Raw genomic sequence first — 15609 nt, 5'->3', positions numbered from 1 at the left:
AGGAACTAACATAGTGTTGCAACCTGAAACATCGACAAATCTTTTCCCCACAACAGATGCTGCTTAACCAAGTGAGTTCCTCCAGCATACTGTCTACTGCTTCAGATTTCTGCATCTGCAATCTCTTGTGTCTACATGCACTGATGTGTAACTGAGGCAGTCTGAAGATATTATGGTAGAAGTAGAGTCTTGACAATAAAAAGGCCAATGGTTTGCAGTGGGAAGATGAGAATGAAGCGTTGCAGTTACAATCATAACAGCATGATCTTATTTAATTGCAGAACAGGCCAAATTCATGTATTCCTATGTAAATTAGTTGATGTTAGATTATTGACATCAGCAAAAGGATCAAAGATTTATTTTCAACCTCTCCCTGTAGCTAATATTGCCTAATCCAGGCATTATTCTGGTACACTCCCTCTGTACCCTTTCCAAAGCTTCCACACCCTTTCTGTAATGGGGCGACCAGAACTGCACACAATACTCCAAAAGTGGCTTCACAAAACTCTTAAATCATATTCTCATTGGACTGGGTAAGGGTCTAAAAGCATCAATAATCTGTACTTCAGATCCCTCATTGCCAAATTTGCTACGTCTTCCTTTTGTTGTGTAACAAAGTCATTCTGAAACACGGACACTACAAGAGAGGGGGAAAACTTGAGAAGTAAGAGAATCATGATTAGTTTCTTCTTGGATCAGAAAAGTAATATTACTTGGGCAGTTCAATATACTTACAGACTGGAATGATTCCACTGCACACACACAGGCTTGCTACGATTGGCCGTCTCCAGCAGACGAAACTCCAAAGTAAATGGTGAATTTAATGGTCCATGAACAAAGGTGTTGTTGTGGAAAATAGAGATCGTTACAATTGGAGAGTTCATCACAGGATGTTTTGGAAGTCTGTAATTCATGAAATTTTAATATAAAAACAATTTTAGGATTAGGAGAAATGAAAGGCTTCTAGCTCTTTTTAATATATTATACAAGCTCCAATTACTGAACTGAGGTAACATTGTTCAGTGATAATATTTCAACTGATAATTTCTCAGAACAGGTTCACAACCGTTGTTCTGTCTTAGGGAGGATAAGGCCAAGTATTTCCCAACAAAGTAAAAGTTGATCAGTGAATCATCCATTTTAGGCACATAATTTAGAATAATTTTTCAGGACAATTAAGAAAGTGCTGCACTGATGATGGAGTCACCTTGCAGTTCAAAGTTCGGCAATGGACTCATCGATGAGCATGTTTAAGATGGAATGGAATTATTTGAAGAATTAAACTTTCAGTTTTCTGGCCAATATTTATTTTCCAATCAATTTCGCCAAAAATGATTAAAGGAGCATCAGTGACAATTAACATTCTATCAAATCACTCTCCATCATCAGCAAAGTTACAGAAGGAATAATCAATAACATTGTTAATTGGTATTGACTTTGCAATTAGCTTCTCAATGTTGCTCAGTTTAAGTTCTACCAGGACTGCATCATGGTGCAGCTTTAGACTAACAATGAACCACGTTTAGGTCAGCACCTCATATTTCGCTTGGGCAGCTTGCAGCCCAGCGGTATGAACATTGACTTCTCCAACTTTAGATAGTTCCTCTGTCCCTCTCTTCCCCTCCCCTTCCCAGTTCTTCCTCTATTTTCCTGTCTCCACCTATATCCTTCCTTTGTCCCGCCCCCCCTGCCATCAGTCTGAAGAAGGGTCTCGACCCGAAACGCCCATTCCTTCTCTCCTGAGATGCTGCCTGACCTGCTGAGTTACTCCAGCATTTTGTGAATAAATACCTTTGATTTGTACCAGCATCTGCAGTTATTTTTTTACACGTTTAGATTAATGTGAGGTATCAAGTTAGTGAGAAACAGGGGAACCTCTCTGTGGCTAGTCAGACCTAGCTCCAAAGATGATGATTATGGCTGAATAGGGACAATTATATCAGTCTTGGGACATCACTGCAGAACTTCTCTGCGCTCTGACCTAGATCCAACTATCCATTGATGCGTTTTAATGGGCTTCCTCTATTATAAGGCAGGAATTATGCATTGTTAAGCCTCATCACTAATTCCTTAGTATAAAATGGCTCATGCTATTTGCACCAAATCTGGCTTAGGCGTATATGTGATAAGTAGCTTTTACACGAGACAAGTGCCAAGCACTGACTATCTTCAACGACAGGAAGACTAATTACCTTTGCTGTTTAATCACATTATCATTGCAAAATCCCTCTCTAAATCCTCTGGGGTTACCAGGGACCAGAAATGTTATTGTGTAGCCCAAAGGAATGGTATATCACGTTACAGCACAACAAAACATGAGGTATTTTGCAATAAATGCCTCAGCTTCTCACTCCCTGTAGCTGCACCATTACTTACATGGCTCAAAATAAGGGTAATGTAATACTCTACACATGCCTAGGTGAATACAGCCACAACTCCATTTAAGAATCTCATCACCATCATGCTTGGTACAAAATGCTTGGCACAAAATGTTTGGCACAAAAGCCAACATGCTTGGTATCTCGACTACTGACCTAGTACCTACACCCCCCAACACAGGCTGCACCATGTACAATAAGGATTTCTTGTTAGAAATTCCAAACAAACAGCTTCCACAAATCAGGTATCTGGTCAAAAATGTCAAAATTGGTTCATATGTCATTTTATTATTGATATCGGAATACTCTCAATGTTGCAGGAAGCTCAATTCAAGCCAAATGTTGAGTTCGTACCTTAAGTTACGGCGATCTGTGTTGAAGCGTGCAGGTAGTAAGCTGCCTAATGTCCGATAAATGAGAAGGATCAGAATGGTCATTGTGGGCTCAGGCTCTGGCAGAAGCCGTTGGTGCAAGACTTTACTTGTTTCATTCCGCACTTGGACTACATGCTCTGTTTTTGAGGTAGGTACAGCTGTGTGGACAAAAGAATGCAGTGAAGTGTAAATTCAGTTTGACTAAAAGACAGCAAAAGCAGAAAGTGAATTAAAAAAGTCCTCATGGGTTCAGCACACATAGTTACCAAAAATGTCCATCATACAAACAATGATATAAAATATCAGGTCCATAACCTTTCATCATATTCAGCTGAATTGTTTTAATGAAAGCTTATGAACCTGAAGCACCCAACCACCGAAGCACCCAACCTATTTCTTGGCTCTTCTGTTTTTATTTCAGATTTCTAGCATCGGTATGCATTCCTTTTGCCTTACTTATGAAGTCGGCACAGTAGCGCGGGGTTAGAGCCGCTGCCTGACAGCGCCAGAAAACCGGGTTGGACCCCGACTATGGTGCTGTAAGTACGGAGTTTGTACGTTCTCCCTGTGACCGTGTGGGTTTTCTCCGGATACTCTGGTTTCCTCCCACACTCCAAAGAAGTGCAGGTTTGTAGGTTAATTGGCTGCGATAAAACTGTAAGTTGCCCAAGTGTGCAGGATAGGGCCATTGTGATCATTGGTCGGCACGGATGCAATGGGCTGAAGTCTAAAGTCCAAATCCAATCAGCGTTCACTTGTGTACATTCTCAGATAATCCCGCAGCATAGATTGTTATGTATCTCAGTTGCAAGCACAGAACTGGAACTGCAAATATTATGTGTATGAAGGAACTGCAGATGCTGGTTTAAACTGAAGATAGACACAAAATGCTGGAGTAACTCAGTGGTAAAGGCAGCCTTGCCCTGTTTTCACACCTTCAAACTTCCTTATCTATCTATCTCCCTCCCGCCTGGCGTCAGTCTGAAGAAAGGTCTCGACCCGAAACGTCACCTATTCCTTTTTTCCAGAGGTGCTGCCTATCCCGTTGAGTTACTCCAGCATTTTGTGTCCATCTTACTGCAAATATCATTGTTGATTACCTTTCACTTTGGATGGAAATAACATGGATGTTGGCAGTTCAACATGTGTCTGAGCATCCCATGTAGTCTGGCCACGGAAGAGTCCACTGTGATATCGAGGGAATAGCTTTCTTTTTTTGATGTCTTTCTCCTCGTGATCAATTGTTAGAACTGAAATAGAAAACCATGGACGAGGTTCAACGGGATTAAGTCTCGGGGTTTATTACTGGAGTTGACATAATGTAAAACACACATCAGTCTCACAATTAAAATTCAATATTAACAAAAGATATACAGGCATATATGTTACACTTAAATAACTGTGAACACATAACCTGTATAGAACATATAACCTGTTATATCAAGGATGCTTTTTATTTTGTACGGAATTCAGACTATTCAAAATGGTGGTTCTGATTGGTTTCCACAAGGAATGTTTTTTTACCTATCCAAACAATATGCAAAGAGCCTAGTAAACAAGCTGCAACCCATTGTAACACGCGCCGTTTTGCGACTTTTAAAAATTGGCAGATGGTGGAACAAGCTTGATTACATCATAGCTTAGGTTAGAGCCATCCACTTATTAAAATCAACATGTGAAACGATGGCTCAATGCGGATTTACATGTTACAAGCTACATTTTAATATTTACATAATATTCATTTATAGAATGTGGACATGCTTGCAAAGTCAACATTTATTGCCTAATACTAATTATCCATGTGAGGATAGGGCGAGTAGCCTTATTTTATCAGTTCAATTCTTTACACACAACCAAGGAAAGATGAAGTGTTCCCAAATCCAGATAATGGATGACTTAGAGGGAAGCATGCAGATGGTGGCTTATACTTGACCTTCTAAGAGTGCAGTTTGTGAGGCATTGTCAAAGAAATCTTGGTAAGTCATTGCAGTGTATTTTTAGATAGTGCACAATGAAACCATGCTGCACCAGTGGTGGGAGGTGGATAGAATATTAATCAAGTATGCTGCCGGTGGATAGAGTGTTAATCAAGTATGTTGCATTGTTATACAGGGCGAAGGTTCTTGGGTGCCTTTGGAACGACATTCATCCAGGCAAGTGGGCAATATTCCATAATATTGACACATACCTCGTAGATGGCGGAGAGACTTTGCGGTATTTAGAGGCAAATCAATCACCAAATAATATCCAGCCCCTGATTTATTCTTGCAGTCACAGTTCATTTAAGCTTATTGGCAGTAATGATCTTCTTCGTGATGAGGTAGGGGGTTTACTGATGGTTAATTCAGTCTAATGTTAAGGGAATCTAGATGTTAGATTCCCTCTTGAAGATGCCACTGCTCGGCAGTTGTAGGGCGCAAATGTTACTTGCTACTTACTGGACCATGCCTGAATATTGCTGCGTGCTCTACTTCATTATCTGCGGAATCGTGCATGTAATTGAACAGTTCACAAATGGCAAACATCTCCACCACTGACCTTATCATGGCGGGAAGGTCATTGATGAAGCTTGAGAATAAAAACAAAACAGCTTTCATTACGTGTCTATGAACTTTGATGTCTCTGTGGCCTGCCTCTCTTTCCGGGTGTTCCAGATAGACTATTCAACTTCAATAATATAGCTTACATTGAAAACTCCAACTTACTAAGTATTTAAATTTTATCTCAAATTTAAAAAGAATGGCAAATCAGATTCATGTACAAACAAAATAACCGTGCAATGCTTTTATGTGAATTAAATAGTGGTTGTGAAAAATTTGATTAATTCTCCATCAATATAATCTGGTCTAAATTTCAAGACTGAGTGGCCTTTTAACGCTACGTGCCATTAATATGGAACCACATGCTGTGATATTTTCTAAAAGTGTTACTTACTAATATTAGGAGTTACAATGGCAACTGGATTCAGGTAGGTAAGCTTCATGTTTTGGGCCAGTGTCCTTGCATACATCTCTAGTATCTCCATCAGGTGAGCAATCCCTTGTTCCGTCTGCTGAAGGGTATTCCAGTGTTCCCCATTTTCTAGATCAAGAGTGGCACTTCCTGCTCTTAGGAGGTTCTAAAGGAAATGGGATAGAAAAGAATTATTGCTGTAACTTGGCACATCAAAGAGCAACTAACATGGGTTTTCACTGCCACTGTTAATTTTGGACAAAATATTGTAGGTAAAACCAATTCTGGTGTGATTTGATCCAACAATAAGATAGCCCCTCCCCCCCCCCATATATTTTCAAAGTACTGATATTTTGATTAATTGAAGGACATAGCATAGAAAAAGGCCATTGGGCCCACCGAGTCCGCGCTGACCATCGATCACCAGTTATTCCACATACACATCCACTCCCCATACATTAGGGGCATATTTACAAAGGCCAGTTAACCTACAAACCCACGCATCTTTGTAATGTGGGAGTAAACCCACAGGGCAACAGGGAGAAAATGCAAACTCCACATAAACATCACCTGAGGTCAGGATCAAACCCACATCTCTGGCGATGTAAGGCAGTTATTCTATCTGCTGCGCCACCCCAAATATTTATCGTTGTGCAATATAAATATATATTTTTTAGATGATTATAGGTCCAATCTACTGACTACCTGAAATACTCCACAGTAACTGTAATACCAAAACAAGGTTGTATAAAATAGAGGCAGAACAACTTATTTCCAACATATTTTCGATGAAATAACAATGGGCCAGTTTTGAACACCATCCTTCATTTAACTTATTAGTAAAAGTTTCAGACATTTTTTAACAATCAACAATATCTCATAATGGTACAGAGGAGAACAACAGGCTATCTGAAACCCCACTGAGCAATGCAACAAGAATATTAATTAATGACAATGAAGGATTCAGAAATAGTCAAAAGGCGGCATAAAGGTTGAATTAGTCAGTAAATTCAATATCAACTCAGAAAGTGTTGGACCAAATGAAATAGATTTAACAAAAAAGAAACAGCATGATAAGTGAAAATTTGACAGTTGGTTCTCTTATCTTAAAAGCAGAAAGCTGACTCCAACTTGAAAGAGCTGATTTGCTGAAGAGGAGTGATATATTGGCAGCCATGAATAATTATTGCATTACTAAAACAACTTTTATTCTTTCAATCACGAAACTTAACTTATTGAATTTCATGGGATAGAGGAAGAACAGTGCTGTCAACTCTTCAAGCTTATTTTTCTCTTGCTTACAAATCCTGGCTGATCTGTGACCTAATAAATTGCTTGCAATTACCTTACAGCTTTTTGATTACCAAAATTATAGAGGGATATCCATTTCAGATTTAACATTAACAAGATACTAAGCACCAACTGTTGGTTTCCTGTATTAAGTTCAGAGAACCGACTAGCAGATTTTGTTAATCTCTGAGTGCAGAAGCCTTTTAAAGTCTGCCTTGAATGTTTAGATGCACCCTGAAGTCTCAGACTTCACAAACAGTGAAACTATTTTCAATGTCCTCTCAGTTCCCTTTGATGGAAGAACAGGGGCTCACGTTGTCGACCTCCCCGTGGTGAGCCCTGTCAACTGACCTCAGTCAGGCGATCAACAACAAACAGAGACAGCAGAAGCAGAAGCAGCTTCATAACTTCTGCTGCCTCAAACATAAGAATGTAAGAACATAAGAAGTAGGAGCTGGAGTCGGCCATTGGCTCTTTAAACATAAGAAGTAGGAGCTGGAGTCGGCCATTGGCTCTTTGAGCTTGCTGTCCATTCAACAGGACTAGGCTGATCTTTGACCTGTGCACCATTCTCCTGCCCTTTTATCATATCCCTTGATTCCTTTACTATCCAGAAATATATAGATCTCTGTTCTTAATGCATTCAATTACTGGGCATCCACAACTCTCGAGGGCAGAGAATTCCAAAGATTTGCCACCCTTTAGGCGAAGAGATTTCTCTTCACTTCAGTCCTTAATTGTTTAATCATTCTTTTGAGATTGTGACCTTTACTTCCAGACTCCTTAGCCAGAGGAACCATCCTCCCTGGATCCACCCTGCCAGCCGCCTGAAGAATTGGGTGCATTTCAACAAGATCACCTCATTCTTCTTCATTTGAAAGAGAGGTCTAGCCTTCTCATTCTCTTCTTCTCTGACTGTCAAATCATCCTGGAATCAGTGTGGTTCATTGCACTCTTTCTCTGGCAAATATATCCTTCTTTTAAGGAAGCAGAACAAAACAGAATAATTACTTTGTAATTTCTGGTTTTTTCACCTGTGGATAACCTCTATCTTCAACATCATGCTCCACTTGCTATCCTGTTGTTCAGTCACTTATCCTAATTCGCTTGAAGTCTCTTTCGATTCATATCACTGCTCAGATTTTGCACTTAGTTTTATGCCATCAACAAACTTGGAAATGATAAATTTGGTGTCTTCAGCCAAAATGTCAGTATTCTTCGGGGCCCTAGGAGAGACAGTGTCACAGCCTGCCAATCTCACAAGCACCCGCTTATATATATGTGTGGGACGGAACTGCACATGCTGGTTTACATTGAAGATAGACACAACATGCTGAAGTAACTCATCGAGACAGCCAACATCTCTGGAGAGAAGGCATGGGTGACGTTTCAGTTGAGACTTAGTCTGAAGAAGGGTCTCGACCCAAAACGTCACCCATTCCTTCTCGCCAGAGATGCTGCCTGTCCCACTTTAGTTACTCCAGGATTTTGTGTCTATCTTAGTTTATAGTTTGATTTCTACCTGCTAACCAACTTATACGTATATTATTCCTGATTCCTCCATGTGTTCTAATCTTGCCTGGTAACTTATCAAGCACATTCTGCAAATCCAAATGCACTGCATCCACTTTCTTCTCTCATCTACCTTACTAGATGCATCCCCCGAGAAGTCTAATAGATCAGTTAACACGCTATCCTTTGATAAATCCATGTTGATGCTGCTCATTCATTATTTAAAATAATCTTGACATCACCTGCTTTATTATAGATTGTAGCATTTTCTCCACAACTGTTATCAGGCCAACGGGCCAGTCGTTCTCTGATTTTCCACTCCCTTTTTTATTAATAGTGGGGTCGCTTGTGCTTCCCTCCAATCTGCAGAAACCATTCAATTGTGGAATTGTTTCAAATCACAAATGTCACCTCCTACAAAACACTAGGAGGTCCATGGGACCTCATCAGGTCCATGGGATTTATCAATTTGCAGGCTCATTGACTTCTCTAGTGCTGTTTATTTACTAATACTTATTTCTTTTATCATATCATATCATATATATACAGCCGGAAACAGGCCTTTTCGGCCCTCCAAGTCCGTGCCGCCCAGTGATCCCCGCACATTAACACTATCCTACACCCACTAGGGACAATTTTTACATTTACCCAGCCAATTAACCTACATACCTGTACGTCTTTGGAGTGTGGGAGGAAACCGAAGATCTCGGAGAAAACCCACGCAGGTCACGGGGAGAACGTACAAACTCCTTACAGTGCAGCACCCGTAGTCAGGATCGAACCTGAGTCTCCGGCGCTGCATTCGCTGTAAAGCAGCAACTCTACCGCTGCGCTACCGTGCCGCCCTCATTTTATCCCCTCATTTGTGCTGGAACCTTAGTTCACCATTATTTCTGGGAGTTTTTTGTGTTTTCTGTGAAATTTAACGTGCAGTATTAGTTTTAACTCCTCTGTCATCTTCTGTTTCCCCATAATAAATTTTTCACTTCCACCTCTAAGGGGCCTTTATTTGCAAAGCTATCATTTCCTTTTGTATACATATAAAAGCTTTTACAGTCTGTATTTTGTTTCTCACTCATTTACTTTCATTTACTTTCCCTTTACTTAATTTCTTCGTCATTCTTTGCTAAATACAAAAATGCCTCCAATCAGTTTTTCTGGCCAGTTTATACACATTTTTCTTATTTTCAATTTTACCGTTGATTTATCTGAAATCATGGTTAATCACTTTTCCCGTTGTGTTTCTGTACCTTGAAGCAATGCACTTGTTGCAAAACATGTATTGTTTCTTAAAATGCTAGTTCATGTCATACTCTTTAAAGACAAAATTCTTCTACTCAGGCAGCATCTCTAGAAACATTGTGACATTTCGCACTGGGACTTATTCAGTCTGATTGTGGGGAGAAAGCTGGAAGAGAGGAGAGGCAGGGCAAAACCTGGCATGATAGGTAGATACAGGTGAGGGGGGGTGGCTTGATAGGCAGATAGTTCGATAAAGACCAAAGAAAAGACAGAAGGTTGGAGATAAAGATAGAAGAAGTGCCAATTATGAAGCCAGAGAAGGAATATAGGTGAAAGGCGAGGGGGAGGGAGAAATTAGGTCTCATCATGAAGGTCACATCATGAACACAGGGAAGGATGGGTTTTTAGGTTAGTTACCTAAAATTGGAGAATTCAATGTTCATAACGTTCGCTTATAAGCTACTCAAACGGAATAAGAGATGTTTTTCACCAGATGGCCTCACTCTGGCAATGAAGGAGGCCCAGGACAGAAAACTCAGCATGGGAATAGGAAGGGGGAACTAAAACGCTCAGCAACTTGGAGATCCAGTAGGCCTTGGCAAATCGCTTAGTATGTTATATGGGAGGAAAAACATACCTTCATAAAATAATGAAATTTCACAAGTCTAAGTTTTCATTGTGACCTATTTTATTTTGTACTGCACCAGGAACAGATTTTGTTTACAGATTTGAATTCAACTATTATCTTCTTGGATGCAGATCTGTCCTGCTGGATAATGGCTCTCATTTCCTGCAGGTATTCTAATCAAGTGGCATGATGGTTTTATCATTGTTTCTTGCGATGTGAGTGTTGCTAGCAAGGTCTGCATTTAATGCCTATTCAACTTTCCTAACTACCCTAGAGATACCTAAACCCTAAAGGTTTGTCTATATTACTTTTTAAATGGGAAGCTTAGAGGCAGCATTAATGATAAAATGGTTGGTATCTTTCAAGACGGTGTGTGACATGGAAGGGGGTTTGCAGGCAGTGGTTACGTGATCCTTCTGCTCTTGAACTTTTAAATGGCACAGATTGCATATTTAGGAGATGCTGTTAAAGAAGCCTTGGATACAGGTGAGGGAAGTTTTTAAAGAGGCAGATGGTTGGACAAATGTGAGACCACACAAAGGTGTGACCAGAGTGAGGCCACAGACAATGTGGAGCAGTCGCACCTCATATTGCAGCTGGGTAGTTTACAACCTAATGGTATGAAGATTGAATTCTGCAGTTTTGGATAACCCGCCTACAAACAAAACCCCCTTTTTCCCCCCTATCCTCCCCTCTTCCCCACCCATGGACTCACACCCATTCTCCCTTTTAACATATATCCATTCCTCTGGCTTCACAATTTTCACTTCTTCTATTCTGAGCTCATACCTTTTATCTCTGGCTCTTGTCCAGCCATCTACCTATCAAATCCTCATCCTCACCTATATCCAACTATCACTCGCCAGGCTTTGTCTTGCCCCTCTTTTCCAGCTTTCTCCCCTTCTAGCTTTCTCCTCATCTCCACCGCATTCAGTCTGAAGAAGGGTCCCAACCTGAAAGGTCCCTTATCCATGTTCTACAGATGCTGTATGACCTGCTGAGTTACTCCAACACTTTGTGTAAACCAGCATCTGCAGTTCCTTGTGCCTACATTTGGCAAGTTGCTGTTTCACATTTGCTAGATGCACACATGTAAATCAGTTCACTGTTCTTCCTATGAGCATTGTGCTACTGGCAGATATTACTATAATTTAGCCCAAGTACTGTGCAAGATGAGATCTGGCAGATGATCAGAAGTTGCCATTGTTGTAATACAATTTTATTGAGATTTAAAAATATCTATTTCTACAAAGCACAAATTAAATTTCTTTAACTATATTAGCAAATTGGATTTGAATGATGAAACCTTCCCTACTACTTCCGATATTCTTGATTAGCCTCATTCCATAATGAAACTGCACATCAAATCATGGGGTCAATTTTCTTATATTCTTTCTCTCCAACGAGTTGGACTCAATTTGGCTTTGGAACAAGCTCACTCCGTTTCACACTGAGTTTTCCTCTGGTTTCCATTGATAAGAGTGACACATGGGCACTGACAGAAAAAGATACAGACAGTGCCTCTCCATGCAACACCTGTACATTATTTACCAGGTGGTGCACGAGAAATATAAATGAATTTGGCACGAATTTCAAGCCATGCTAATGAATTACATTAATATGGCCATTTTCATTTTGGTTAGAATTTATTTTCTCACCAATTACTCTCAACATTTTAAGTCAACGAGATTTAACTGGCTGCCCTCTCGTCGTCAGCAATATCATTTCTGAACCTGACTGAGCTAATGCTGGCTCTTGTCCACAAACCTTCTCTTCATCGTCCTTCTATCTTACATTTTCAATTTGACTTCAATGAACAGATTATTATTGAGAGCAGCCTTCTGCTGTCAGAGCTGTACAATGCCAGATGGTGTTAAACTGCTCATCTTATGCGCTGTGTACATAAACAAGAGTTGAAACAAAGCCAGACAGACATTACCATTCACACCAGATGGGAATAAATTGTTGCCCTTTACCTGGTATTTGCTGTACGTGAGTTGGCAATGACCTATAAGCAAATTGATGTTTTGTACTTCATATGTGGCTAATTCCTTACAATGCTTACCTCTGTGAAATGCACATCCTGTGTGGCTGTAAGATTAAATCCACTTTGTCTGCATTCAAAGCCCAACATCTTCAAGAGAAGCCGGTATGTAATGTAGATATCATTTCCAAAATAGTGGTCTATATCCTCTGTGACTGTCCGGATATGTAGAGCCAGTTTCTTTGCCCCTATAGTGTCTAGTTCAGTTTCATTCCTTTCCAGACTTGCAAGCTTTCAACATATAGAAGGAAACAAAGACAAACGTCAGTGTCATTGAAATAACACCAAGGTATAGAATAGATTGAACAAAATTAACTGTTAGTTTACTGGAGTTGTGGATCAAATGCAGAATCTACTGCTTGCCCTCAACTTCCCGCATTGGTAAGTATTTACATGTCTCTGTGAGAGAACATGCGTGTTATTCATCAACATGCCATTCATCTTACGGGGGGGGGGGGGGGGGGGGAAACAAACACATATAAAAGCAAGTATCCTTCATCAGAAATATCAGCAATACATCAAGCAAAAACTGGACCAATTCTAGCCAGTGGAGACAATGCAGAGAATTAAAGACAAGACTGAGACTGAGACTTAAACTTTAGAGACACAGTGTGGACACAGTGTGGAAACAGTGAGTCTGTGCCAACCAGCAATCATCCCGTACACTAGCATTGTCCTACACACCAGTGACAATTTACTATTTACAGAAACCAATTAAACCTACAAACGTCTTTGGAGTGTGGGAGAAAATCAGAGCACCCAGAAAAAACCCACGTGGTCACAAGGAGATCGTAGAAAACTCCGTACAGACCGCACCAGTAATCAGGATCGAACCCAGGTCTCCGGCACTGTAAGGCAGCAACTGGACCGCTGCACCACTGTGCCGCCCCGTTATAACCTGTGTTGAGGATGAGGGTAGGGATTGGTTTCCGCAGATTTATCCCCCATACTAACCCTTTTTATTGAAGGGTCATGAAATGTTCAGTTCACAGTTCATTCAACTGAAACATTAGTTACGATTGTCTCTATATAGCTACTACTTGATCTGCTGAGTAATCCCAGCATTTTCTGTTGTGTTTTTATGGGTGTTTTATATCTCCTCTGGAAGGATACATGGTTTTTGTTTGGAGATGGGGTTCATAAGAATCACAAAATATATCACATTTATGTCACTCAGGCTGGATTAGAGGATCCTTTCATTTGTTTCATTGCTTGTGTATCCTGCTGTTATATGTGACTGTTATTAAAGGCATCATAAACAAAGATTAAATTGTGGAAGTTTACAGCATGAAAGATGGGGTTTTTTCCAGTCAATAAAGCATGCAGTGTAAAACATAAAAGTGAAGGAGTAACTCCAGAACTTTGAGTTTTACTCATGTTTCCAGCATTTGGAGTTCCCTGTGTCTCCAATCAGCTATGCTGGCTTGATACACAAATCAAAGCTTGCCATACTGCTTTCCATAGGTTATATCTTCCTCCACTTCATGTATCTATTAAAGGTAACATTAACATTAGCAAATTTGCAGAATACACAAAGCTGGGTGGTAGTGTGAACTGTGAGGAAGATGCTATGCGATTGCAGGGTGACTTGGACAGGTTGTGTAAGTGGGCGGATGCATGGCAGATGCAGTTTAATGTGGATAAGTGTGAGGTTATCCACTTTGGTGGTAAAAATAGGAAGGCAGATTATTATCTGAATGGTGTCAAGTTAGGAAAAGGGGACGTACAACGAGATCTGGGTGTCAGTGCATCAGTCACTGAAAGGAAGCATGCAGGTACAGCAGGCAGTGAAGAAAGCCAATGGAATGTTGGCCTTCATAACAAGAGGAGTTGAGTATAGGAGCAAAGAGGTCCTTCTGCAGTTGTACAGGGCCCTAGTGAGACCGCACCTGTAATACTGTGTGCAGTTGTGGTCTCCAAATTTGAGGAAGGATATTCTTGCTATTGAGGTTTCACTAGGTTAATTCCCGGAATGGCGGGACTGTCGTATGTTGAAAGACTGGAGCGACTAGGCTTGTATACACTGGGGATCTTATTGAAACATATAAGATTATTAAGGGGTTGGACACGTTAGAGGCAGGAAACATGTTCCCAATGTTGAGTGAGCCCAGAACCAGGGGCCACAGCTTAAGAATAAGGGGCAGGCCATTTAGAACGGAGATGAGGAAAAACATTTTCAGACAGAGAGTTGTAAGTCTGTGGAATTCTCTGCCTCAGAAGGCAGTGGAGGCCAATTATCTAAATGTTTTCAAGAAAGAGCTAGATAGAGCTCTTGAGGATAGCAGAGTCAGGGGGTATGGGGAGAAGGCAGGAATGGGGTACTGATTGAGAATGATCAGCCATGATCACATTGAATGGTGATGCTGGCTCGAAGGGCCGAATGGCCTACTCCTGCACCTATTGTCTATTGTCTATTTAACATGCTCTGAAAATTTACTTTGGTGTATCATTCCATATTTTATTATTTTATTTATTTTTTTCATATTTCAGATACAACGCAGAAACAGGCCTTTTCGGCCCACCAAGTCCGCGCCGCCCAGCGATCCCCGCACATTAACACTATCCTACACACACTAGCGACAATTTTTACATTTACCCAGTCAATTAACCTTCATACCTGTACGTCTTTGGAGTGTGGGAGGAAACCGAAGATCTCGGAGAAAACCCACGCAGGTCACGGGGAGAACGTACAAACTCCTTACAGTACAGCACCCGTAGACAGGATCGAACCCGAGTCTCCGGCGCTGCATTCGCTGTAAAGCAGCAACTCTACCGTTGCGCCACCGTGCCGCTCTCCATGTTCCATGAAGGTTTAATATACATTCCTCAGCCGACTTATTTATGTAGTGATATCATATCTTGATTTAAATATGTAAAAACTACTGGTTAAAAAAAGTACTTTAAAATTAAACTTTCAATGGGAAGCAAAATAACCTGTATTCATCAACAGAAATCAATGGTGAACACTGATTTACAAAGCACCCTACTAGATTAAAATCTAGTATGAGATTGTTTATTGAACAATCGTCTTTCAGCAGAAAATTTAGAAGGTGCAGAGGATGGTGAAGAATTAGAGGAAGTTAACATTCCTGCCACATTCTGAAGTTACTCAAGTGAAAATACCTGTTCTCTTTATTATCTGAGTCATTCTTATAATGCTCACTTTGAAAAAAACTAAATTGCAATATT

At 40.5% G+C, this 15609-nt stretch overlaps 1 protein-coding gene across 3 annotated transcripts in view; it reads right to left on the bottom strand.

Moving 5' to 3' along the window:
- celsr3 (cadherin, EGF LAG seven-pass G-type receptor 3) overlaps positions 1-15609 on the bottom strand; it is a 188664-nt gene that overhangs the window by 51719 nt on the left and 121336 nt on the right. For all 3 annotated transcript variants that reach the window (XM_078414152.1, XM_078414154.1, XM_078414153.1), the window contains 5 exons: positions 12442-12651; positions 5687-5870; positions 3853-4002; positions 2733-2910; positions 736-903 (listed from right to left, as the gene is read on the bottom strand). In XM_078414152.1, the coding sequence (XP_078270278.1) occupies positions 736-903; positions 2733-2910; positions 3853-4002; positions 5687-5870; positions 12442-12651 (890 nt within the window). The remainder of the gene's footprint in view (positions 1-735; positions 904-2732; positions 2911-3852; positions 4003-5686; positions 5871-12441; positions 12652-15609) is intronic.

This window comes from Rhinoraja longicauda, chromosome 17 (genome assembly GCF_053455715.1).
Source record: "Rhinoraja longicauda isolate Sanriku21f chromosome 17, sRhiLon1.1, whole genome shotgun sequence".
NCBI classification, from domain to species: Eukaryota; Metazoa; Chordata; class Chondrichthyes; order Rajiformes; family Arhynchobatidae; genus Rhinoraja; species Rhinoraja longicauda.
This window is presented reverse-complemented; position numbering and strand designations above follow the sequence as displayed.